Source organism: Eschrichtius robustus, chromosome 11 (assembly GCF_028021215.1).
Source record: "Eschrichtius robustus isolate mEscRob2 chromosome 11, mEscRob2.pri, whole genome shotgun sequence".
Classification (NCBI taxonomy): Eukaryota; Metazoa; Chordata; class Mammalia; order Artiodactyla; family Eschrichtiidae; genus Eschrichtius; species Eschrichtius robustus.
This window is the reverse complement of record NC_090834.1, coordinates 82,226,873-82,254,824: the sequence shown is the minus strand read 5'-3', so window position 1 is coordinate 82,254,824 and position 27,952 is coordinate 82,226,873. Positions and strand designations below refer to the sequence as shown.

General features: G+C 36.6%; 2 protein-coding genes across 3 annotated transcripts in view; one reads left to right on the top strand and one right to left on the bottom strand.

Moving 5' to 3' along the window:
* The window catches only part of ANO3 (anoctamin 3), a 117,147-nt gene that overhangs the window by 38,780 nt on the left and 50,415 nt on the right, over nt 1-27,952 (bottom strand). Inside the window, exon 10 of the mRNA XM_068554562.1 lies at nt 26,427-26,487. Within this exon, the coding sequence (XP_068410663.1) occupies nt 26,427-26,487 (61 nt within the window). The remainder of the gene's footprint in view (nt 1-26,426; nt 26,488-27,952) is intronic.
* Nucleotides 13,959-25,976, top strand: MUC15 (mucin 15, cell surface associated). Of its 2 annotated transcripts, none has more exons than XM_068554563.1 (4): nt 13,959-14,158; nt 20,277-20,995; nt 22,961-23,110; nt 24,963-25,976. In XM_068554563.1, exons 2-4 carry the CDS (start codon nt 20,314-20,316, stop codon nt 25,121-25,123), a joined length of 993 nt encoding a protein of 330 aa, XP_068410664.1. In that variant the 5' UTR covers nt 13,959-14,158; nt 20,277-20,313; the 3' UTR covers nt 25,124-25,976. The 2 variants fall into 2 exon arrangements, with proteins under 2 accessions (XP_068410664.1, XP_068410665.1); XM_068554564.1 differs by having other exon boundaries at nt 22,961-23,154; nt 24,963-25,065.

Sequence of the window (27,952 nt, the reverse complement as noted above, 5' to 3'; positions counted from 1 at the left end):
GGTGCTGGAGAAAGAGCATGGCTTGGGGTACAAATGTTCTGGGTTTGAGAGTTGCCTGTATTCTTTTCTAATTGTGTGACCTTGGACAAATGACTAAACAATGATAAGCCTTTGTTTTCACAACTTAAAAACAAGAATAGTAAAATTGTCTTTATGGCAGTGTTGTACAAATTAACTGAGGTATAATTTGTAAGTGGTCTAACTATGCTTAATTCATTTTAAGAGTATAATAAATTATAATAACCCATTTTTTTCAACATTCTGTTCGTTGTTATACATAGGGAACTTTGTAGACAAAGTTCTTGGCTTACATTGTATAAAGATACTGTATATTTTTCTGCAGGAAATATGGGCTATTGTCAATTATTTATATTTTGATTGTTTCACTTTTATAAAAATTCAGTCATAATTGTCATAACACTTTCCATCTTTTGCTGGTGACACAGCAAACAGCTTATATTGTTCTTTTTCTTCTTTTGTATTTAAGATGGTAAAGCTGCCTCTAGAGTAAATAATTCAATTCGAAATTATTTTTTGAGAGCACGATGTTTGTCTATTCTCAGAGAGAGCATACAAAAAAAATGAAAATGAGTTGCATCATAGTCCCAAAGAGGAAGAAGAGAACTAGTATTTACTGAGCACCTTCAAGATCCCAGACTTTGTGCTAGATGATTTTAATTGACTCCTATTATTTCCACAACAACCCAGGTGAAATAAAGATTATTAATCTCCTTCAGTAGAGAAGCAAATCGAAACTCCTGGAGGTTAAGTTACCTGAGGAAGTCCCTTGGCTGAAATTCACACCCAGATCCAAACACTGACCTTTCTCTATGCCAAAGGAAAAATTATTTTTAAACATGGTTTGGGATAGAACTTTTTGAGCTACATAATTTGCAACATCCTTCTGGGAAGAAATTAGCATTATAGACAAAAGGTTTAAGCAAATTTCTAATAGACCTAAATGAGACTGAGAACTTCTGGGAGGTTAGCTGCTCAAACACCGAGCAGTCCATCAATCAGAAGTCTACAGTCTTTTGGGGGGACTTTCAAGATGGCAGAGGAGTAAGACATGGAGATCACCTTCCTCCCCACAAAGACATCAAAAATACATCTACATGTGGAACAACTCCTAGAGAACACCTACTGAACACTACCAGAAGACCTCACAATTCCCAAAAGGCAAAAAAATCCCCATGTACCTGGGTAGGGCAAAACAAAAAAGGAAAAACAGAGACAAAAGAATAGGGATGGGACCTGCACCTCTGGGAGGGGGCTGTGAAGGAGGAAAAGTTTCCACACACTAGGAAGCCCCTTCACTGGCGGAGACGGTGGGTGGCAGGGGGGAAGCTTTGGAGCCATGGAGGAGAGCACAGGAACAGGGGTGCAGAGGGCAAAGTGGAGAGATTCCCACACAGAGGATTGGTGCCGACCAGCACTCACCAACCTGAGATGCTTGTCTGCTCACCTGCTGGGGGGCGGTGGGGGCTGGGAGCTGAGGCTTGGGCTTCGGAGGTCAGATCCCAGGGAGAGGACTGGGGTTGGCTGCGTGAACACAGCCTGATGGGGGCTACTGCGCCACAGCCAGCTGGGAAGGAGTCCAGGGAAAAGTCTGGAACTGCCTAAGAGGCAAGAGACCATTGTTTTGGGGTGCACGACGAGAGGGGATTCCTCCCCAGTGTGCCCACAGAAGGCAGAGCACTTCCTAAACGAGCTCCAGAGACAGGCACGAGCCGCGGCTATCAGATCGGACCCAGAGACAGGCAAGAAACGCTAACGCTGCTGCTACAGCCACCAAGAATCCTGTGTGCAAGCAAGGGCACTATCCACAACCCTCCCCCAAGAAGCCTATGCAGCCCGCGACTGCCAGGGTCCCATGACCAGGGACAAGTTCCCTGGGAGAACACACAGTGCACCTCAGGCTGTTGCAACGTCACATAGGCTTCTGCGACCTCAGGCACACCTGGCATTCCGATTGTAACTACTGTACCCCTCCCTCACCCCAGCCTGAATGAGCAAGAGCCCCCTAATCAGCTGCTGCTTTAACCCTATTCTGTCTGGGTGGGAACAGAAGCCTGAGGGCAACCTACATGCAAAGAGGGGCCGAAACCAAAGCTGAACCTCAGGAGCTGTGGGAACAAAGAAGAGGAAGGGAAATTTCTCCATGCAGCCTCAGGAGCAGCCAATTAAATCCCCACAATCAACTTGATGTACACTGCATCTGTGAAGAGACAACGAATCATCCCAAAATTGAGGTGGTGGACTTTGGGAGCAACTGTAGATGTGGGGTTTGCTGTCTGCAACCGATTTGTTTCTGATTTTTATGTTTATCTTAGTTTAGTTTTTAGGGTTTGTTATCATAGGTGGATTTGTTTATTGGCTTTGTTGCTCTCTTCTTTTGTCTTTTATTATTATTTTTGTTTTTATTTTAATAATTTTTAAAATTTATTATTATTATTTTTTCCTTCTTTTTTTCTCCCTTTTCTTCTGAGCCGCATGGCTGATGGGGTCTAAGTGCTCCAGCCTGGTGTCAACCCTGAGCCTCTGAGGTGGGAGAGCCGAGTTCAGGACATTGGACCACCAGAGACTTCCTGGCCCAACATACTATCAATCAGCAAGAGCTCTCCCAGAGATCTCTGTCTCAACGTGAAGACCCGGCTCCACCCAATGGCCAGCGAGCTCCAGTGCTGGATGCCCCATGCCAAACAACTAGTAAGACAGGAACACAACCCCACCCATTAGCAGAGAGGCTGCCTAAAATCATACTAAGTTCACAGACGCCCCAAAACAAACCACCAGACGCAGCCCTGCCCACCAGAAAGACAAGATCCAGCCACACCCATCAGAACAGAGGCACCAGTCCCCTCTACCAGGAAGCCTAAACAAGCCACTGAACCAACCTCACCCACTGGGGGCAGATACAAAAAACAATGGGAACTACGAACCTGCAGCCTGTGAAAAAGGAGACCCCAAACATAGTAAGTTAAATAAAATGAGAAGACAGAGAAATATGCAGCAGGTGAAGAAGCAAGGTAAAAACCCACCAGACCAAACAAACGAAGAGGAAATAGGCAGTCTACCTGAAAAAGAATTCAGAGGAATGATAGTAAAGATAATCCAAAATCTTGGAAATAGAATAGAGAAAACACAAGAAACGTTTAACAAGGACCTAGAAGAACTAAAGAGCAAACAAACAATGATGAACAACACAATAAATGAAATTAAAATACACTAGAAGGAATCAATAGCAGAATAACTGAGGCAGAAGAATGGATAAGTGACCTAGAAGATAAAATAGTGGAAATAACTATCGCAGAGCAGAATAAAGAAAAAAGAATGAAAAGAATTGAGGACAGTCTCAGAGACCTCTGGGACAACATTAAACGCATCAACATTCGAATTATAGGGCTCCCAGAAGACGAAGAGAAAAAGAAAGGGTCTGAGAAAATATTTGAAGAGATTATAGTTGAAAACCTCCCTAACATGGGAAAGGAAATAGTCAATCAAGTCCAGAAAGTGCAGAGAGTCCCATACAGGATAAATCCAAGGAGAAACATGCCAAGACACATATTAATCAAACTATCAAAAATTAAATACAAAGAAAAAATATTAAAAGCAGCAAGGGAAAAGCAACAAATAACATACAAGGGAATCTCCATAAGGTTAACAGCTGATCTTTCAGCAGAAACTCTGCAAGCCAGAAGGGAGTGGCAGGACATATTTAAAGTGTTGAAAGGGAAAAACCTACAACCTACTCTATCCAGCAAGTATCTCATTCAGATTTGATGGAGAAACTAAAACATTTACAGACAAGCAAAAGTTAAGAGAATTCAGCACCACCAAACCAGTTTTACAACAAATGCTAAAGAAACTTCTCTAGGCAGGATACACAAGAGAAGGGAAAGACCTACAAAAACAAATGGAAAACAATTAAGAAAATGGTAATAGGAACATACATATCAATAATTACCTTAAATGTAAATGGATTAAATGTTCCAACCATAAGACATAGACTGGCTGAATAGATACAAAAACAAGACCCATATATATGCTGTGTACAAGAGACACACTTCAGACGTAGGGACACATACAGACTGAAAGTGAGGAGATGGGAAAAGATATTCTTTGCAAATGGAAATAAAAGAAAGCTGCAGTAGCAATTCTCATATCACACAAAATAGACTTTAAAATAAAGACTATTACAAGAGACAAATTAGGACACTACATAATGATCAAGGGATCAATCCAAGAAGATATAACAATTGTAAATATTTATGCACCCAACAAGGGAGCACCTCAATATATAAGGCAAATGCTAATAACCATAAAAAGGGAAATCGACAGTAACACAATCATAGTAGGGGACTTTACCACCCCACTTTCACCAATGGACAGATGATCCAAAATGAAAATAAATAAGGAAACACAAGCTTTAAATGACATATTAGACAAGATGGACTTAATGGATATTTATAGGACATTCCACCCAAAAATGAAAGAATACACAGTCTTCTCAAGTCTCATGGAACATTCTTCAGGATAGATCATATCTTGGGCCACAAATCAAGCCTTGGTAACTTTAAGAAAATTGAAATCATGTCAAGTACCTTTCCCGACCAAAATGCTATAAGAATAGATATCAATTACAGGAAAAAAACTGTAAAAAATACAAACACATGGAGGCTAAACAATACGCCACTAAATAACCAAGAGATCGCTGAAGAAGTCAAAGAGAAAATACAAAAATACCTAGAAAAAAATGACAACGTAAACACAACAACCCAAAACCTACGGGGTGCAGCAAAAGCAGTTCTAAGAGGGAATTTTATAGCAATACAACCCTACCTCAAGAAACAAGAAAAATCTCAAATAAACAACCTAACCTTACACCTAAAGAAATTAGAGAAAGAAGAATCAAAAAACCCCGAAGTTAGCAGAAGGAAAGAAATCATAAAGATCAGATCAGAAAGAAATGAAAAAGAAATGAAGGAAACCATAGCAAAGATCAATAAAACTAACAGCTGGTTCTTTGAGAAGATAAACAAATTGATAAACCATTAGCCAGACTCATCAAGAAAAAAAGGGAGAAGACTCAAATCAACAGAATTAGAAATGAAAAAGGAGCAGTAACAACTGACACTGCAGAAATACAAAGGATCATGAGAGATTACTACAAGCAACTATATGCCATAAAATGGACAACCTGGAAGAGATGGACAAATTCTTAGAAAAGCACAACCTTCTGAGACTGAACCAGGAAGATATAGAAAACATAAACAGACCAATCACAAGCACTGAAATTGAAACTGTGATGAAAAATCTTCCAGCAAACAAAAGCTCAGGACCAGATGGCTTCACAGGAGAATTCTATTAAACATTCAGAGAAGAGCTAACACCTATCCTTCTCAAACTCTTCCAAAATATAGCAGAGGGCGGAACACTCCCAAACTCATTCTATGAGGCCACCATCACCCTGATAACAAAACCAGACAAAGATGTCACAAAAGAAGAAAACTACAGCCAATATCACTGATGAACATAGATGCAAAAATCCTCAACAAAATACTAGCAAACAGAATCCAACAGCACATTAAAAGGATCATACACCATGATCAAGTGGGGTTTATCCCAGGAATGCAAGGATTCTTCAATATATGCAGATCAATCAATGTGATACACCATATTAAGAAATTGAAGGAGAAAAAACATATGATCATCTCATTAGATGCAGAAAAAGCTTTTGACAAAATTCAACACCCATTTATGATAAAAAACCCTCCAGAAAGTAGGCATAGAGGGAACCTGTCTCAACATAATAAAGGCCATATACAACAAACCCACAGCCAACATCATTCTCAATGTTGAAAAACTGAAACCATTTCCTCTAAGATCAGGAACAAGACAAGGTTGCCCACTCTCACAACTATTATTCAACATTGTTTTGGAAGTTTTAGCCACAGCAATCAGAGAAGAAAAAGAAATAAAAGGAATGCAAATTGGAAAAGAAGAAGTAAAACTGTCACTGTTTGCAGATGACATGATACTATACATAGAAAATCCTAAAGATGCTACCAGAAAACTACTAGAGCTAATCAACGAATTTGGTAAAGTAGCAGGATACAAAATTAATGTACAGAAATCTCTTTCATTCCTATACACTAATGATGAAAAATCTGAAAGAGAAATTAAGGAAACACTCCCCTCCCATTTACCATTGCAACAAAAAGAATAAAATACCTAGGAATAAACCTACTTAAGGAGACAAAAGACCTGTATGCAGAAAACTGTAAGACACGGATGAAAGAAATTAAAGGCGATACAGACAGATGGAGAGATACACCATGTTCTTGGATTGGAAGAATCAACATTGTGAAAATGACTATACTCCCCAAAGCAATCTACAGATTCAATGCAATCCCTATCAAACTACCAATGGCATTTTTCACAGAGCTAGAACAAAAAATTTCACAATTTGTATGGCAACACAAAGGATCTCAAATAGCCAAAGCAATTTTGAGAAAGAAAAATTGCGCCGGAGGAATGAGGCTCCCTGACTTCAGACTATACTACAAAGCTACAGTAATCAAGACAGTATGGTACTGGCACAAAAACAGAAATATAGATCAACGGAACAGGATAGAAAGCCCAGAGATAAACCCATGCACATATGGTTACCTTATCTTTGATAAGGAGGCAAGAATATACAATGGAGGAAAGACAGCCTCTTCAGTAAGTGGTGCTGGAAAAACTGGACAGCTACATGTAAAAGAATGAAATTAGAACATTCCCTAACACCATACACAAAAATAAACTCAAAATGGATTAAAGACGTAAATGTAAGGCCAGACACTATAAAACTCTTAGAGGAAAACATAGGCAGAACACTCTGTGACATAAATCACAGCAAGATGCTTTTTGACCCACCTCCTAGAGAAATGGAAATAAAAACAAAAATAAACAAATGGGACCTAATGAAACTTAAAAGCTTTTGCACAGCAAAGGAAACTATAAACAAGATGAAAAGAAAACCCTCAGAATGGGAGAAAATATTTGCAAACAAAGCAACTGACAAAGGATTAATCTCCAAAATTTACAAGCAACCCATGCAGCTCAATATCAAAAAAACAAACAACCCCGTCCAAAAATGGGCAGAAGACCTAAATAGACATTTCTCCAAAGAAGATATACAGATTGCCAACAAACACATGAAAGGATGCTCAACATCACTAATCATTAAAGAAATGCAAATCAAAACCACAATGAGGTATCACCTCACACAGGTCAGAATGGCCATTATCAAAAAATCTACAAACAGTAAATGCTGGAGAGGGTGTGGAGAAAAGGGAACCCTCTTGCTCTGTTGGTGGGAATGTAAATTGATACAGCCACTATGGAGAACAGTATGGAGGCTCCTTAAAAAACTAAAAGTAAAACTACCATACAACCCAGCAATCCCACTACTGGGCACATACTCTGAGAAAACCATAATTCAGAAGAGTCATGTACCACTATGTTCGTTGCAGCACTATTTACAATAGCCAGGACATGGAAGCAACTTAAGTGTCCATTGACAGATAAATGGATAAAGAAGATGTGGCACATATATACAATGGAATACTACTCAGCCATAAAAAGAAACGAAATTGAGTTATTTGTAGTGAGGTGGATGGACCTCGATTCTGTCATGCAGAGTGAAGTAAGTCAGAAAGAGTAAAACAAATACCGTATGCTCACAGATATATATGGAATCTAAAAAAAAAAAAAAAGGTTCTGACGAATCTAGGGGAAGGACAAGAACAAAGACACAGATATAGAGAATGGACTTTAGGACATGGGGAGGGGGAAGGGTAAGCTGGGATGAAGTGAGAGAGGAACACTGACATATGTACAGTATCAAATGTAAAATAGATACCTAGTGGGAAGTAGCTGCATCGCACAGGGAGATCAGCTCGGTGTTTTTTGACCACCTAGAGGGGTGGGATAGGGAGGGTGGGAGGGAGATGCAAGAGGGAGGGGATATGGGGATATATGTATATGTATAGCTGATTCACTTTGTTATACGGCAGAAACTAACACAACATAGTAAAGCAATTATACTCCAATAAAGATGTTAAAAAAAAAAAAAGTCTACAGTCGTTTGATCTGACGCCATTTTTGTTTTGTTTGGAGTCTAAAAATGATTACTAACCATTCTCTTTTCTTATATGTCTCTACCAAGACCGAAATCTTTGCATTGGTCTTTTAGAGAACTTTTCTTTTGTAGTAAAACTCTAATAAAATATTGACACATGCTAATAATTGTCTGAAAAGACTATTTTTTTCCTTTATTAGACCAGTATATCTGAATTTGTGAAGACGGACATGCAGAGGTAAGCATGATGCTTCTTGGTCCACAATTCAAGCAAATACTCAGTTAGTCCCAGGATAATTAAATTGCTTATATTTACAATTTTGATGTGTCTAAAAGCTTCCTCTAGACATAGCCAGAATCTCTGACTTTTCCAAATATTGGGTGCTGGAGTGGCCGAGTGTTTTTGACAGTTGACTAATGGAATGTTGAGTCAGGTATACATTTATTTTGGGCTTAGTGAGATATGTTCATGTGATTTGCAGGCACTTCCAAGTGTTGTTCAATTATTGCTAATTATCCTAATGTAGCAATGGATTCTGAGGAAACTCCTCCAGTTCACATGCTGACTCTTTCAGGTGCCAGGCCAGGGGATATATGATGAAATGCACATGTTCTATGGTATCCAGCTCTGATAACGAAAGAGAAATAAGGTCTGAAATATATGGAGCCAGAAACTACTTTATGGAAATTATTTCACAAACTTCAAGTCATATATGAAACACACTAGAGAGTTCCCCAAAGTTCCAACAATATTAAAAATGCACATGGCTTTATCAATAATAAATTATGAAGCAGAAATAAGATTTTCAAAACTGCCAATAATAAAAAAAAATTTTTCAGTTAACTGTGCTAGAGGAAGAGGAAAGACTGAATTAGTTCTCTAGTCTTTCTATGAAATATTTTTTTAAACATCATATGCAGAGATAATAAAAAATATGGATAAAAGTATAAGACAAAAACACTACAGAGATGTGTCAGACATCTAGTTATTAAAATACTGTTATTTTTCTGGATTTTGATTTTATGTAGTATTTGAAGCTTTCTAAAGTTTGTAAATTTTTGATTGTTCCATTTACTTTCGTATCTCTTTTTATATTCATAATTTTGTATTCTTTTCTTGAAGAGAGATTCCAAAATTGTGTATTTCCTTCCAATGAATAGCTATCATGCATCAGACACATATGTGCCAGACACCCTACTAAATGTTTTTCACATATTTACTCATGAAATCCTCACAACAGCTCCATGTGCAAGAAATGATTGTACTGTACTGGTTTAAACTTTAAAGTATTCATTCAAAGAAGGGATTTACAACAACCCTAGGTGTATCTTGATAAGGATTCTCTTTTTCAATGTTTGAACTTAATTGTTATTGAGAAATGATAAAAACTAACTTTCTTAAGTTGATATAATTACATTGTTTATAAAGAAAAGAAAAAATGCTTGGCCACGTGATTTTTATACTTTAATACTACATCAATTAAAAATGTATCACGGAAAAGGCATTTCACCCCCTTTTGATCAGCCCATCGTTAAAAAGTTCTTCAACCTTGTATAAAATGCATTCATACTCTTTGAAAGTCTTTTTCTGTAAAAGAAGGATATTGGAATTTTAATGTAGATTACAATAAATGTTTTGATTGCAAATGCCATTAAAAAACAAATAAGGATTCTCTCCTGATACAACACAAAAATGTCTTCCCTTTTCTGCAGCTAAGAGCTTCTAGAACTGTCAGCTTAGTTAAACCCAATGTGTTTTCATTGTTCTCTACAAAATGTTTATGTTGTTTATAGTCCTCTAAACGGATGAGAAAACCACTTATTGTTATTTTCTGCCCATGAACTTAATGCCAAAATCCCCTTCAGGTCATGAATACGTTTGATTTTTCTCCTGCCCCTGCTTTTGAGCCAAGGAACCAATCTAGATTCTTCTTCAGAGTGTACAGACCTAGCCTAGGCATCTCCTTCTCTCCTCACTCTGACCCTCTCCAGGTCATGGCTCAGTGCTGAGAGCACTCAGCAAATAAACTCTGTTGCTACAAGGTTATTACTTAGTTATTCTAACTTTAGATCCAGAAAAAAAAAAAATTAGAAATAACAGGATTATCTAATTACCCACCTTGATTTTTTTTTTTTTAGAAAGGGTTAATAAATCACTTGGATCTTTTCCTAAAGGTGGCAAAATAAGTTATAATATTATCAATCTTCCAGTTTTGCCATTTTATTGTATTTAAACATAGTTGTAACTTCATTTAATTAAGTTCATATCAAAATAGATTACATAGTTGATAAACTGGGCAATAGCCATCTAATGAGGTTAGACTCTGTAATGAAATCAGGGTTCTAAAAGATGCAAACTTGTATAACAGAATACTCCATCATGCAGGAATGAATCAGTTGTGCGGTACTTCCACACAATGGGATATCACGTACTTGTTAAAGAGAGCAATATCATTTCCCAGCAGTCAGCTACTGCAGGGTTGGAAATTGTTTTAGGTGCCAGCAATAAGAGGCTTCCCTTCAGAACTCGTCTATCAGCAGGAGTCTAATGGGAGCCCAGAACTCTCCATCTTGGCAAGATGCCCCCATCCCCATAGCCTACACACACACACCTTTCCCTCCGTCATCACTCACAAGTGGGTCCCTCAGGACTAATTCATTCTGCCCCTTAACTGCGTACATATCAGTTACTTCAAGAAGACCAGAATTTCCAGATCATTCCTTACTCAGATTTTGATCCTCTAGTTCTAGGGAAATGGGAATTGCCTTTGTGATCCTCTCCCACTCCCTCCCAACTATTTGAGATGCTTTCAACTAGGCCCTCTTATTCAAAGTCATCAATAGCAAAGTCTTTAATGTTCCCTCACCTCCTTGCTGAACTGAAACCTGGGACACTCCTGAAACCTCACTTTCTATATGGCAATCTCAAGTGATGGCTATTTGTGTCAAAGATGAGGTGGTGAATTTCTTGTTCCTCATTGCTGCTTCAAGGCTTTTTCTCTCCCTTCTCCTTAAAGAGTCACAGATTTGAGTCTCATATTATCAATCCATACTTCCTACTGTCTCTCTTTGTGGAAGTCATTTACCACTCCCTTGGAACACTTCCTCAAATTCTCTAAAGGTTTTTCAACTCTTGGCTGAGGGTAACTCTTATCAACATGACTCCCAAAATAAATTTTTGAAATTACAACATACACAGATAATATTTCTAGTATCTTGGCTTCTCAGTTCTTTGATGTTTATCTTCATACCTGTTTTCTCCTACTCTACCTTATGCCTGGTCCTCCCATGGCATAATTTTGATCAATGACTCCAAACCCTCCATAATCTCTAATTATCACCTCCATCCTTGTAGCTCACTCCCTATAAACTCCAATTCCAGTAATCCCTTGGCCCAGATGTTTTCAATCCATTAACTTTTGACCCAGATTTTCAATCCATTCTCCCCATCACATTTTCACTGTCCTTTCCCACCCTTGTGCCCTCACTTTCTTCTCTATGTATCCTATTGATCAATCATTATACTGACTCACTTGCATATACCCTCAACTCTCTAGCTCTTCGAGGCTTCGATTAATGAAGTCACATTATTGTCACTGATGGACCTGAAAACAAAACCAGAATGTAGCTTGGGACCATGCCTCAGGTAAAACCGAAACATTGTTCTGGATCCAAAATGGTGTTATAGGATTTGTAAAATAAGATACCATTTTGGATCCAGAACAATATTTCAGTTTTATCTGAGGCATGGTGCCAAGCTACATTCTGGTTGTGTTTTCAGATCCATCAGAGACAATAATGTGACTTCATGTTCTGGAAACTCCACTGGTGAGCGGTTCCACAATTTCAGGCAAAGAGGCAGTAGTTCTTCTTCCACTATGTATTGTGAGGTTTAATTAATGGGTGTAAAGCAATTGGAGAGTTCCAGATGAAAGCCTCCATAGAAGGTAAGTACAACAAAAATTATGTAACCGTTGCATAATGTGTCATCTCAGCTGGCTCGGCTGATGAAGTTGTCAGGTGATTATCAGTTATTGTTGAGTTCCTCTGGAGAAACAAGGTCCAAAATGGGATTGGTCTTACCCAGAACTTGGTATCATGGTATATACCTGGAAATGTATCTCGGCAAGACTTGTTTGTTTGGCAAGAAATTACTTTTTAACTCCAACTCAGGTGCTTCCATAAAGGTGTCTGATCACAACTAAGTGAGCTAAGTAATAAGTGAGGCATTAAATTTATGCATAGTTTTCATTTTACAACTTTACTTCCAGATGTGCTCATGACAGGAAAGGTAAATAAGGTGTATCTCTAGGGTCAGTTCTAATCAATTGGTTAAGGTTGTCAGGAGGGCAGTAATGAAAAGGATTCTGAGGCCACACCTAGGGTCTTCAGAAAAGAGGGTCATTGGAGATGAACTTTGACTCTTGTGGCAGTGAAAGCAGAGTTGTAGCAAAAGTGCTTTGTAATTTCCTTGCCTGGTATAGGCCATAATTACTATGCTTAAGTAGAAAGTGGTAATGATATTCACACACGTGTCTAGGAAAATCCCTCAGGGTATGGTACACCCAATCCTGCTAAGTCATGTTCATTTCTCTAAGTACAGACATAAAATATTTATTCAGTTGGATTTTTTCCTAGTAACTAGCTAATCTGAAAATAACCAATTGATTTTTATCAAGCCATTGTTCAGTAAACAGTTATTTGATTAAACTGAACTTGCTTTTCTTCATACTAGTGCAGATAACAGCTTAAATATCTTTTGAGTGAATATTTTCTAGGGTTTGGCTTAATTTCTAATCAAACTCTGAAGGGCCTTTGGGCTTCAGAAAGTTTGAAACTATAGGATTACCTTGTTCTTTCTTGGGGCCAATTAACTGGGCAGATTCTTTGCATTCAATTTGAGGCTCCTGAACCTTAGCTAAAGTTTCATTTTCTCTCTCAGCAGTTGGAAACCTATCTCCTTGCGCAACAGAAACTAAGCATGAACCTCAGGCGTACTGAGCTGAACAGACCTTGGCGCCAGTCCCCAAATATTGATGTGCAGACTCTCCCAGAAAGTGCAGTTTCACTCTTCTCCCTTTCATAAGCGGTGAAAGGAAGTGAAGGAAGTATGCCAGGTTGTTATTCAACTCTAGTATTTAATCAAGCATTACTCAGGCTCTTCTGAAACTCTCCGGCTTCTAAATTGAGAGGAAAAGCAAAGAGAACACAGGATGGAAACTATTTAATTGAGCAGGCTCCCGGGATTACTCGGGATCACGTGGTCATTCTCAGCCAGACTCCAGTTACTCCGCAAACTTCCGGAAGTCCTGGTGATGATTTCTAACTTAATATTTCACAGCTTTCTCAAGGATCCGATGCACATTAATCCACTTGGTGTTAAGTGTGACTTTCTATAAATCCAGTTTCAGTGCACTGCAGACACCACTTTCTCCATTCAGGTATTAACTACACAAATAGGGCATCCCCACCACGGGAAAGAAAGATTTGTTTATGTGTTAGGAGGACAGCATGTGGCTGGCACCTGAGCGACAGGTGCAGGGCTGACTCATTTTGGTTTCCTCACCTGCAAAGGGGGAACCCAGCATGTGTCAGAAATTCCTGATAGAGCAGGGACCATTACCAAAGTCTTTGTCCTTTTTTTTTTCCTTTTTTTCATTTAGGGCAAGAAATGTATGTCCTTTGTTTGCCAGCACTTAAGAGAACTAGCCTGTCCCAAAAGTCAAAGCAACCAACCTATGAAAACTGGAGGGTTGGGCTTTTTTTTTTCTTTTTTTTTTTTAAAGGCCTGAATGAGGTGATATCGTCATGCTGACAGCTGAGAAGCAGGTCAGTCAGGTTCTTGGGTGCTCTATTACACAAGCAAGATACGACCAGCCCCACCTAATTTTGTTTCTCTGGCACCCTCCTGCTCAGTGGGACATCAGCACACCTAACCCATCTGCTTTCTCTAATGCAAGGCAGACTCATTCCAGCCAGAACAGCTGTGATACTTCAGTTCTTGTCTGTAAACACCTCCTAGACCTGAAGGTAAGTGTGTGCTGGATTACATAGGATCCCTAGTCCCTCATCCCTCGCTCTCTCGCTCTTTCTCTTACTTATTTACCAAATAGAATCAAAGCAAGTTGAACTTTTGGCAGAACAGCCTGGCAAGTACCTACAGAGACCCTTGTAAAGACAGGTAGTTGTTTCATTAAGTAATTACCTTCCAAACGAGCATTTGTGCTAAGTGAGTTAACTTTAAGAATTATTGCCAAATTTGCTAGATGATGAAACCAGCTGAAGAGTTAAATAAAAACCTTGCTTAAAACGTAAGTGACTACAAGAGAGAGTTTTCTTAAGTCAGATCTTAGTAAGTTTCAAAATGTTTAAAGTGGAAGTGGCTACATGAATCTAAATGAATATTTAGATTTAAAGTATGCATTTGGTTCAAAGGTTCTTGCTAAAGTATTAGAATACGGTAGCTTTTGAAAAACAGTCTGCTAATGCAATGAATTATTAACCTTCTATATATCTTTCCCAAAGATTTTCTTAATTAAAAATTGGCAAAGTGATGTCTATGTATTATTTTACTTAGCACGGTATGTGTACATGTATAGCACTCAATGGAAATCTAAAAGGCTAAGACAGTCGCTGCAAAAGACATCCCATGGATCAAAGATGTGGATAAGTTTCTTAAATTTATTTTCAGTTTGTTCTGTGTAAGGCTTCTCTTATTAAAGGGATGCTGATTTACTGTTTAACACTTTCTAATCAGTCCATAGAGGCTGCTTCTACAGATAGTGAAACACGAGAGAAGGCTGAAAACCCCATGTTCGGAAATTTGGGTCCAGAATATTTATTTTGGAGACACAATCTTTCTAAGCTTAACACTCTTCCACCTAATTATTTCAGTATTGAAGTTTATGACTGAGAATGCCCAAGTTAGCAGGGAGTATGACATGGTATCTATTTTCCTGGGCTTATGCATTCCTCAGTCTTTTAATTAAAATGATTACAAACTTTTGAAATTTATTATTTCCTGAAAGAAAGTCATGTTTTTCCTTTTATTTGTTTCTTTCTTTTAAACTCAAATAAAGTGAAATGATGTGGGTCCTCAGGTATAATCCTACCTTCTGACTAGTTAAGTCTTCACACCCTTTCAAAACCCTCTTATAAAAGAGGCATTTCGAGAAGCATAATTCCTATGTCTTCATTTACTGTGGTTCTTTCATCTAGGGACAGCAAAATACTGTCCAAGATTGGAAAGTCCACTCAGTGTAACACTCAAGCTCTGCCTGGGATATTGGCTACACGTCAGACTGAGTTTCCTATGACAAAGACAAACAAAACTCATCTGTCTTAATTTTTAGCCAGAAACCTATAAGAAGAATGATCACAGGCAACTGAGAGAGAAGTAGTACAGAATATACTCTTTAGTTATTTCACTACAGAAACATGTTTTTATATTATCCCCTCAGTGCAGCTAAAGTAATGTTTTTATTTAACATTTCTGATTTTGATTTAGTTTAGAATGACTAGCATTTCTTTTCCCTTGCATGGGTTGATTACCTGATAGAAACCAGGGTACCTCCTTATTTTTAAAGCTTGGTATAAAATGGGTATGACTTGGTTACAACAGGACAGCTGGGCAGAATAATAACTTTACGAACTTAAGGAGGAACAATTTTATGCACAGTAAGTGTGGATTTTCTTTCCTTAATGGCCACAGGTTTTTGGGTTTTTTTGTTTTTTTTCCCTCTCACCACCTCCTGAAGCCCTCTATACAAAAGTAGTAATGTGAAACCACTTTTTAGTGCCAACACCAAAGACAGGGGAGAAAATAGTTTTCATTTTCTTTGTATAAACGAATTATTTTTTTTAAAAAACCAGTGAAACTCACACTCTCCGAAAGTATATTTTAAAAGTTACTGAACATTAGGAACAATAAAAACATTTCAATATATACAGAAAGATTTAGAATCTTTGTTTCAGGTATCACAAATTGGATGGAAATCCTCCTCTCTCTTTCTGTTCCCTTTATAATAATTCTCATCTTAGAAGTTTTTCAAGTTTGTAATGAGTTTATCTCTGTTCCTAGGTTACATCCTGAAAAGTCCTCTTAGGAATTTCCACCTAGGGGCAAGAAGGGGCAAAGAACAGAAGAAATGATGCTGCCTTGTCCTCCTGGTTCTCTCTCTCTTTCTCTCCAATTTCACTTTCTTTCATCCCCACATTCTCTCTGTCTCTACTGTGCACCTGGTTGACTGATGAACTTGGGAACACAGAAGCATGCCATCCATCACCCAGCATAGCTTTACACACAAATATACCACACAGTTTACATGTCTCAACTCTAGAGATGGAAAGAGGCTGCAAGAAAAGGGTAAAGATAAAGAATACAGAGTACTTTTATTGTCCTCTGGAGCTTCTGTACCACTTCCATTAACCTTCCCTGCTTATAATGTGCTTGGTTCAATTCAGAATGGGGTCAAACTTAACCAAAATTGCCTAGTTCTTGCCCCAGCAAAAATCCAGGGCTGGGGTTATGAATAGCTGATGGCTTCAATTCCTGGCTGCTTCTGTCCCTTTAAGATGAATGGACCTGAGTAAGAGGTATAACCTTGTTCTCTTAGAAGCCAGAGAGCAGAAGCAAAGTTGTCCCCAGCTGCCAAGCTAGGACAACAGGAACGAATCAATATTCACAAAAGCCTTTCCCACAACTGTTTTAATTTTGGAATAAATGGCAAATAGCCTTCACAACATACTGTCTTATCCCACTCTTCCCTTTCTCTCTTCTCCCTGGAAATGAATTATAGGCAGTAACAGAATGCTTGGCTCATTGGGGGTGTTGATACCTTAGGTTTTCAAGTTACAATCAAAAGCTGGGTAAAGGGTAGCAAGATCCCCTTGGTGGTTCCATGTTACAAGCAAAGTGAAACAGGAACAACAAAACTCACTTTGTTGATTCTTGGTATGTGGATTCTCATTACTGGAAGGGAGCAAAAGCTCTATGCCACGTTCCTCATGTGACACTATGAGAAAATTAGATGAAAAGCTAAGGGTTGTTTTTTGCTCCCCTCTGGTAACCACTTCTTTAGGAAGAGAAAATAACCAGAAAGCCTAGGTTTAGGGAAAGCAATCAAACTGCCTAACAATAAGACAGGTGGCCAAGTACAATGCATAAACAAATCAGATGACTGGCAGTAGACAATGAAAAAGGTTATAATGTTTGCTATGAAACTGACAGAGTTCACAGGAAAGAGCTGTTTCTGAAAAGGTCCATGTACGAATTTTTAAACTAAATTGAATTGTATTTTAAATGTGCTAGGTGAAACAACAGTGTAATGAAATATTGGTGAACTTCAGGTCCTGGGGATAATCATTCCTGTGTTGTTAATGTTAATCTGTAAATTACATGGTAAAAGTGTTTATCTAGAAACCATGGAGACAATTGTTGGGATTTTCTTAAATTAGGATAAAAGTGTACTTAGTATGTTTAAGAGGCACTTAAGGGAGAAGTCACTATTTTTCTAGTGTTTGAAAATGTGGGATTATCACCTGCTCTGGTTAAAATAAAATTTGGAGCATTTCATTATTCTTTATTATTCTGTGCTAAGAAAACATTTGTGGGAAGAGTTCTAAAAACCAGCTGATTACCAAATTCTATATACTCCTTTGTAACTTTTGTTACATAGATGAGTGATTACTAGCTTTTAATGCCAAGGTCTGAATCCTAACCCTATCTTACAGCCACTAGCTATGTGTCCTTGAATACATTATTTACATTTTTTATGTCCCATTTAATTATCTGTAAAATAGGATTAATAATCCCTTCCTTATTGTTTGATTGTTTTTGTTAAGAATTAAATGAGAAAACATGCAAAGCATCTGATGTAATAGATGCATACTAGTAATATGTTTTCCAATTATGTTAACAATTTTTAGGATCTAAATGAATTTTCTTGATTATCACAGAAAAGTGAACGAAATATAAGTAAACAGAATTATCACAAATACAAATACCTATATAATCCCTACCGAGTGAAGAAACAGATTATTAGGAGCACACAGAAGTCCCTTTCATGCCCACCCAATCAACACTGTCTCCTTCCTTCCCACAAGTAACCACTTTCCTGACTTTTAACGTTCTAGTTTTTGAACTTTATAAACATGCAATCATACAGTACAACTGGCATTTTAAGCTCTGCATGATATTTGTGATAATCACTCATGTTACTGTATGCACCTCATCTGTGCATCTCGTTTATTTTTCATGTGCAAATATTAAACAGTTTATTATCCAACCTGTTACTGGTGGATGTTTAGGTTGGAGACACATAAATAATGCCCTTATGAATGTTCTTGTATGTCTGCCTGCTTGCTTTTTAAGTAGAACTTTCTTAAGTGATAAGCACAGGGCATGGAAATTACTATATCTTTTAAACCTTAGAAATCCACAGGTATAGACTGCTTGCTAAAAGTCTTTGGAGAAAAAAATATTATATCAGGATGTATTATAGATACGTCTAAGTTGTACCACTGTGTAAGTAATCATTAAGCAAGGAGAGGGGTACTTAAAACCACACGATAATCAGAGGGAGTAATTTAGAGGCTCCTAAGACCCTAGTGAAAAATCATCAAGGTAGAAAATATTTGTAAAAATTTCTGGGGGAGCTTTTAAGAAATGGCAATTAATGTTGGACATAAATAATAGCAGTTGCACCTCCTTCCTTTTCTTATCTCAGTCATCCTGGAGGCTTTTAGTGAAAAATAAGCTCTAAGGTCCAATTCAAAGAACATAAAATCAGTTCTCAGACTTTATTGCTTGAAGAGGAATAGTCTAACATTTTTTTACCTTTTTCAATTAAAAACACTTTATATTTTAGCACCTAATTAGGTTGGAGTCAGTAGACTTGGCTTTCAGTGCTGCTTCTTCTAGCTTCCATTACTGGCCACTCTGAACCTTGGTTTCTTCATCTGCAAAATGGGGATAACGTGAGCTACTCTTTTTGTCTCAATGGATCATTGTGAGGCTCAAATGAGATGATATTATAAACTGTAAGACATTTATAGAAATATTATTATATTTTAATAATAAGAAATGGAAGTTAACATTTACTAACTGCTTACTTTAGGCCAGATATTGTTTAGAGTACTTCTACATAAATCATTTCATTTAGTCTGCAGAACACTGTGAAGTCAGTATGATTATGATATTGATAAAGCAACTGCTTAATATGATGATTATTTTTCATATGTTATTCATGATAGAAACCAGAATTACAATTTAAATATAATTTCAGAAACTTTCCCCCATATCCTCCTATCTATGAATTGTGGCGCTTCCACACTTAAGAGGCAGGCAGAATGATGTGCCCAGATTGGAGGTCAGAACCATGGTTTCAAACTTCAACTCTGCCACAATCTAGTTAGGTACTCTTTTTCCACACACACTCACAACCAGATTCTTCATTTATACAATAAGGGAATGCAATGAAAGAATCCCCAATTCTAAAAGTCTTTCTGACTTTCTGTTATTTGGGATTAATAGGAAAAAGGGTAACATGAAGTAAACATGCTGTGAAAAAAGGGATGTTAACCTCAAATTCAAGTAACTCAAATTAGGAACTAATAAAATGTTTTCAAGTGGAGTTCCTGACTAACTCACTTTAAAGTGGTATGTTTACTGTATAATCAATAACATCCTTTTCATAATAAATACTCCAAATTAAATCTTTATAAAGAACATTTTTTTAAAAATAGGTTGAAGAAAGCAGCCCTATATTACATTATTTTTAAAAAGTTACTTAGTAGTCCATATATTATACAATACGTATGTGTGTGTGTGTGTATTTCAACTTGTCCCAAGCTAAATGGTCTTTGAAATAATGAAATAGTAGTGTCTGGCTTGACAAAGATTTTGCATGGCATTCCCTACAGGAAGAAAGAAAGAAATACCATATAGAAAGTAGAACTCAGTGAAATAGAACTCAGTGACTCTAGTTTTAATAAAATCCAAAGGAAACAAACTTTTGGAATAAAGACTATGGTACTATCATGTCAGCATTATGTCTCTGGATTTTTTTTATCACTTTAAAAATGTAGATCCATTAAAAAAACCTCAATACTTCATTTAATAATTCAAATGGTCATTACTTTCTTTCAGATTCTCATTATTAACACCAATACCAAAGAAGATTACAATGTTGACTTCAGCCAAAATTCTGTTGATTTCAATTTTGTTTAGTTTACTACTATTTGGAAGCCATGGAGAAGAAGGTCGAGAAATAAACACAACACAAAACACTGCAGAAGACTTAAAAACAAGGGAAAATCAATCTATTCCTTTGGAAAGTGAAGCAAATTCAACCTCAGATAAAGAAAATAGAGAAACCTCCCATCCCAAGGCAAGTAACTTCTCTTTTGGGGATCCATCAAATAAAACCCATGGAACAGATTTCTACCATAATTTGTCAACAGACTCTTCCAGTCTGAAACTCATGCCCACACTTTCCCCAAGCCCTCCCTTGAGCCACAGCTTTGTTTCTAAATTGCCTTGGAACTCATCCGTAGCAGATGAAAATCCTCTGCCAGTCTCAGCACCTCCCAATACTACAGCTATTGTATCTTCCGAAAACTTCACTCGGTCTTCGGTCAGTGATACCATGAAAGCTCCTGACAACAGTTCCATTACAGTTAGCAACCTCCCTTCAGGATCAAATACCATATCTGTGACCCCCATGATAATGGAAACAGATGGATGGCCTACCATGACTGGAGATAGCTTGGCGGGGTTTACTGCCTATCAAGAAACAACTTTATATCCCACCTTGAAATTCACCAATAATTCAAAAATCTTTCCAAATACATCAGACCCCCAAGAAGGTAAATATAAATGGATTTAATTTTCCTTTTGTGTGAAACTGAATCTCCAAATAAGTCATTACACCTAAGAAATGTGTACCACACTAGAAAAAAAGGAGACTGCAATAGCACAGGTGGTTCTCATTTTGGGGGGAGAAACCATGATATTCATAGTGAGTAGTGAAGGGATTTTAGGGCTTAAGTCAGCATATACTAGTCATTACTGTATGGGAATGTGAGAATGTGATAAGACTGGGACAAAATGAGAAGTAGGTTAGATTGAAAAGAAACAGAAACTGAGGTAGTGGTACAGTTTTGAGATACTGGGTAACAATTTTTACTGCATTTCAGAAAGACTACCTGAAATTTCACAGGCTTTTAGGAATACGATACAACTGAAGTTTAAAAATATATGTATTTTTAAATATATATTTTTTAAAAATATATAAAAATATATGTATTTTAAAAATTTAAACTCAACAGAAGAATACCCTCAATTTTTAGTTCAGTACCTACTGAACACCATAAAAATGGAATTCAGCTTTGAGTATCACAAGAAAACTGTGTAATGGGGACATTTCCGTTTCATTTAGAGATTAGTCAAGCTTTAAAACATAAAGTGGAAAAGATCTCTAATATTTAATGAAAATTCATTCTATTTTATTTTCTCAGGTCTAACCATGTTTTTGTTTTCTGAATTAAAAAAAAATAACTCCTCTTTTCCCCCTCATGAACTCACTGATTTCCAATACAACTTATCTACAGATTATATTAGTGATACAAACACCAAATCATATAAACAAATTCCTATTTGAAAGTTGTCGTTAGTGTACAGGAAAAGTTTTAAATTCTGAAATCTAGGATTATTATAGTACTGCAACCAATATATTGTACGTACATATATTTTCATAATTTTAAGATATCTTTCCATTCATACATACTCTGATATTCCATCAGAAAGATTTTTTTAAAAAACTATTCTGTTTTGTCTTTCTAAACTTAATATACATATTGAGAATACTGAATACTTAATCCTACCATTGCTCATTAATCAAAAAAAAAAATTAGTTAACTTTGCTTCACTTTTATCTTGGTAAAAAATGTGCTGCTGTTAACCTTCCAACATGTTTTTTGTGTATAAATGGAATCTGATATAGAATTAGAGACCCTATAAGACCTCTTGCCTACCTAATTAATAAGCTTCTCAACAAAATTTTTTTAAACCTGAAAATAAAATGCACTAAGTATAAATCCAGGAAGCATTCAGTGATTTATTGATGACTTAGTCTTCAAATAAGGTGCTTGGTAAAGGGGATGATAGAATGAAATTTTGGACTCCTTTAACTCAGACCTACACATCTGTTCCCAATGTGCAAGGCACTGCAAACATCCTGCTTTGTTTGGTCTATTTGTTGTATTTGGAAATACCCTCTATCAGGATATATTTCTTTTTCTTCATAATGCCTTTTCACTTGGGGTTTGTGGATTCAATTCCTATTACCTACTTACTCCCATTAGCTTTTTACTTTTCAATTATTATAGAAACAAACTCAAAGCTTATCTCATCATTAAATTTCATCAGAGATTCAGAGTTGATTAAAAATGTAATATAGAATTCAACATAGAAATTAGATCTTAATAGAGAATACACATGGCATTTCAGTACTATTAGTGTTAATATGTAATGAGACAGTTATAAAACTAAAGCTTAGAAGTATTTCAAGATATTCAAATTTTGAAGTACAGTTTTATCAGGAAGCAAATTTTCCAATATATCCCCAAAACTCAGTACTTTATAAAACACACACACACACACACACACACACAATGTATATATATTTCTCTGTATATACATATCCATTATCTAATTTTAAACAAAGTGTTAAACATTCTTTGCTTACACAAAGTCCACATGTATATATTTCTGTTCTTTGAATAATTGTTTTCTATTTCTTATCTGTAAATTATTTTTTCTTTGTCCTCTAGAGAACAGAAATACAAGAGTAGTATTTGGGGCCATTTTAGGTGCTATTCTGGGTGCTTCATTGCTTAGTCTTGTTGGCTACTTGCTGTGTGGAAAAAGGAAAACAGACTCATTTTCCCATCGGCGACTTTATGACGACAGAAATGAACCAGGTAAAAACAACTTTCAGGACTTCACCTGTACACAGTGGTTTTAAGTAAGTGAAGTTGCTAACGTTCTCTGCGTTATCTAGAAGGGATTTAGAGAGTCATATGACAGAAACGAACTAAAGATTTATTCTGATCTATTCTCTCTTTCTCAAAGAACATAACCGAAATAACTATGGAACTGTGTGTGAAATTTTAAAACCATTTGGAACTGTTGCTCATCGCATCACAATTGGTTTTAAGTAATAATCCCAGAACCTAAAACATATCATTATAATTGAAAGATAATGGCATGATATTAAGAACAAAATGGCCAGTTTTGTTAGCAAGTAACTGGGGAGCCATTATTCACCATTGTTGGATCTCTTAGTAGCAGTAATTTGAACAATGATTTATTCTAATCTGGAGCTCTTGCAAAGTTTACACGTATACAATAGCCCTCTATTAATTATCTTAATGAGTCTCTAAAACAGAGTTGCTAAAGGGTTGCATATTTGGGTAAATAAAGTCAGATAAACCTTAATTCAGAAATTTCCCAATCATGTGATGCAAAAAACCCACCACATCTAAGAATAAAGCACTGAGTTTGATCTTAATAATGCAGTAGTAATTAGGACAGAAATAAAATCACTTCAAATGCTTGCTTCAACCCTTTTTTTCTCTAATATTTCCGGACAAAAAAAAAAAATCTGTTTTCTGGTTTACACAAGGGACTCTTGCTACCATAAAAAATAGTTAAATGCCCCTGTTGGGTCTCATTGATAAAGTCTTGTTGATTTTTGATAAGTTTGGAACATTACTGATATATTGTTAATTTTCAAAATCAAATCCATTAATTGTAAATTAACTGAATTCTGTTTATGTGCTTCTAGCAATCCATAGAAAATAAAAACTATCACTTTTCAAAATTGAAGGATAGGATTTCAATCAACAGGGTTTTCCAAACTTTTTTTTTTTAACTTCAGAATATTTTCTTTAAATCTTATCACATGCAAAAGCTCAGTCTAACAACTTGATATAATCTAAGATATTGTGATTGAGGCATAATGGAATAATTCAATCACACCACCTGTTTTACTCTTTCAGCTTTGAGACACCTTTCCCAAATTCCTAAGGTTCCTGGGGGTCCAATTTGTAAACAGAAGGCTTAAGGAGTAGGTAGGATATGAGAATACCCAGCTGAATAATTAGATTACTAGTCTAATTAGTAAATAGTCCCTGCTTTAGTATTCAAATACCTAGTGCCCCAAGTTTTCTTTGAATTCAAGAACATAAAACAAATAATAATTAGTTGTTTGTTGAAAATAAAAACAATCTCCAATATTATTAATCAGGATAATAACCTGGATCTCTCAGAAAGAAACGTTAAGATTTTACAAATTGTTTTCTTTCATCTCCATCTTCAATGGCTCACCCATAATGATATTAAGACACTTGGTAAAATAATGACACATTTTAAAATTAAAGCTCTTCACGTTTTAAAAATTATTTTTATACCAGAAGTAAAAATTCTGAACATGTTGACAAGGCTCTGAATTCACAAGATTCAGAAGTCAATGAGACATGTCAATACTTCTTTATATAAAGTATTGCTATATTTCTGTCATGATCTCTCCCTTAGTTCCTTTATTTTTGGACCACCAGCAGTGAAATTTTGGAAGTTAAACTGTTCATAGTTTTAGAAGAAAAATGTGGCTTGCAAAATATGTACTTATTTAAAATTCAAAACTAATCTCTGAAACTCCCATATAAAAAAGTGAAACTAACTCATCCAAAACAATTCCTACAGTCCAGCAGATGCCTGAGCATGCATCTTCCAGACTGTCACTATAAAGCAATTTTTTTGTTGCATTTTTAGTTCTGCGATTAGATAATGCACCGGAACCTTATGATGTGAGTTTTGGAAATTCTAGTTATTATAACCCAGCTGCGAATGATTCATCTACACCAGCAGGCCGAGAAAATGCACGGGATGGCATTCCTATGGATGACATACCTCCACTTCGTACCTCAGTATAAAACTAAGGGGAAAAAGGCTTCAGATGGCAAATGTTCGCTATATCCTGGCCTTTCAAATCCATCATCCAAAAGCTGAAGCAAGATCACTCTCATGTGGCCTGTGCCAAAGAGAACTGTAAAAGCATGAGACGAGTAGCAGAAACATAAAGGATAATCATCCAAAAGGTTTCCTTTCTTCCATTTCTCGCTGTGCTGAATCATCTATGGAGTAACCTTAACTTGTATTTCGGTCTATTTTTTTCTTAGCAGGAAATGTTTGTGGAATTAGGTAAAACTGAAAGATTTCACCATGATTGCCCTGCCCGATAATTTAATTAAAAAATCCTTCAATGAAAATAGGGACCCCAAATTACATTTTTACTTTTTTGTGGTGGGGGGGTGAATTGACTGTTCACTGCCCCCCGTGTAGTCATAATACCATATATCAAGATTGGCATTTTCCTGAAGGAAAAATGGAAGGGTGATTTTATTTTTTTTTTAATTTTGACTTAAAACTAGAAAGAGAGTATGGCACAGATTCTGTTCCTGGGAAATTAAAGTAACAGGAGTGAGAGGCTTGAATTCTAGTACATTTTACTTTTCTGTATCAGCAGGTACATAGTCAGCCCCTTGAGTTGCCAAGTTGACAGTGACTTTGCATTCAACAGACTACGGTACGAAAGCTGACCCTAACCAGGAAAGTAATCACTTCTCTTCAAAGCATCGGGAATTCCAATCTGTGGTTTACTTTAGGCCTCAATTAATTGGGTTCTTTAAAAACTCAGTGAGAAACTTAGTGAAAAAAGTCAGCCAATACATATACCTATACATAACTTTTACAGTTTTAAGATGTTAGATAGGAACAAGATTTATTTTGTATTAGACATTATTGCTCAATCATATATGGAATAGATTCTGCATCTCTAAGTGCATAAAATATAAGGTTAAAAATATATATAATGGAAGCCTTAAGCAAACAAAACATTTTCTGAGTGTCACTTTCACAAGTGAAAATACAAGAAGCTTAATTTGGATTCTAGTATATTTCAGTTTGTTTTCAATTACTGCCCTTTTTGGCAGGAAAAATATACTCCACAGTATAGGAAGGTTGAGGCTTTAGGGATTAGAAGATTAAATCAAGAGTTAAATTCCCAAAGAAGCAGTGGATGTGTGAAGAGGGCATATGAAACAAGAGATTTTACTGTTGAATTGATACATGGTATGTGTGTTTGCGTGTGTGTGTGTGTATGGTGGGTATGAATAAACAAAGCAACAGCCTCAGAAAACGAGGGCCAGGAAGTAAGTAATGGAAGAACATACTTACCCCATATTGCCATAAAAATAGCAAAGAAGACTGTCCCTCCATTATCAAACAGATATGTTACCTTAGTGGAAAACAAACAAAAGTATTAGTCACACTTTTGGTTATAATAATCCAGTGATTACTGTTTGCATTTAGGTACTATTGATTTTCTTTCCCAATGGAATCACATTATTTTATAGTTTGCAAATATAAGATAGGCAATCCTTTCATGGGTCCTGCAACTTTTTCATGTGATTTTTCTCATGGGGAGAGGTGAGGAATCAGCATTTCCCCCCTTCTCTTCTCTTTTCCCCTTTGACTCTACCTTCATTTCTGCTTAGAAGTGGTTCTCGTACCCTGAGGAAGTACTTGTGGGCCACAAATAGAAGCTACACAGAGAGTTTAAGAAGTTAGCTTTCCAGTGAAGGCACGCTTAGCTGCACTTCCTGTTAGCAAAACTTCCAGGATTGGGAGAGTTGCAAAATGCAGAATTCCATTAGTGATCCAGCACTTCCAAGGGAAAGGTATCACAGTGCTATCCCTACTCTCTGATGTCTTTCAGAATGTGCCATGGGTCATTAAGAAATTTCATAAATCACATTTAGGATATAGTCCAAGTGTTTTTTAATCAAACATGACCTGAAGTTTTATAAAGAACAATGTACAGTTATACAACATTATTGAATATACTTTTCAGGGTTGTAAGAATTGTTTGATTTTAATAAAGTATAAACTCAATTTACCTTTGCCTCTTTTTATTTGCGTAATGCCCTAACTATATTTATAATTTAGTGAGGGAGGTTAAACCAATATAGTGAAGCCAATGTATGTTTGGCAGTCATTTAAATACCATAGAAACTAAAGAGAAAATAGGGGCATTATCTTCACAGGAGTGAGAGGCCAACTGGGGGCTAAAGAACATTATTCTAAGGAAAGTGGGAGTAGAATGATGTCCTCTTTGCTCAGTCTACAGTCTAGAGGCTGCTCAATGGGTGCATTAAAACAACATTAATGTGTATTTTAATTGTAACATCTGGAACACGCTGTAAAATAATATTAAAACAGATAAAGGTGGGATATATTTTCCTATTATGTAGCATTATTGAAAATTTTATTATACAAAAGATGTGCTCCTTTTGAAAGTTGGTGTATACGTGCAAGATGTCCTAGATGCTTCTAAACTTCTAAGACTGTTAAGGCTTGGGCTTTTAAAAAATGTTATAAGACTTGGTTTTCACACCAATCATCAGTATATATTATGTACAATAGAGAAAAGGACCGCAAAGAAATTCTCTCACAGAGTTGATAAAATTCCACCCAGCGGGGGAATCCAGCTTTTTTGTGTACAAAGGCATCCCACAGAGACACCTGCGGCTGCCAAGCAACTGAACAGCTGTCTGCTTTCCTTTATAAACAAGCCTAGTGCAGGAAACAGCCTCTTAGAGTGTTAGAACAGAGACTTCACACATGGGGACGTAAAGGTCACCAAGAAATAATGGCTCCCCCTGCTCCAGAAACAGCCGTGTTTTTAGAAAAGTGACACATAA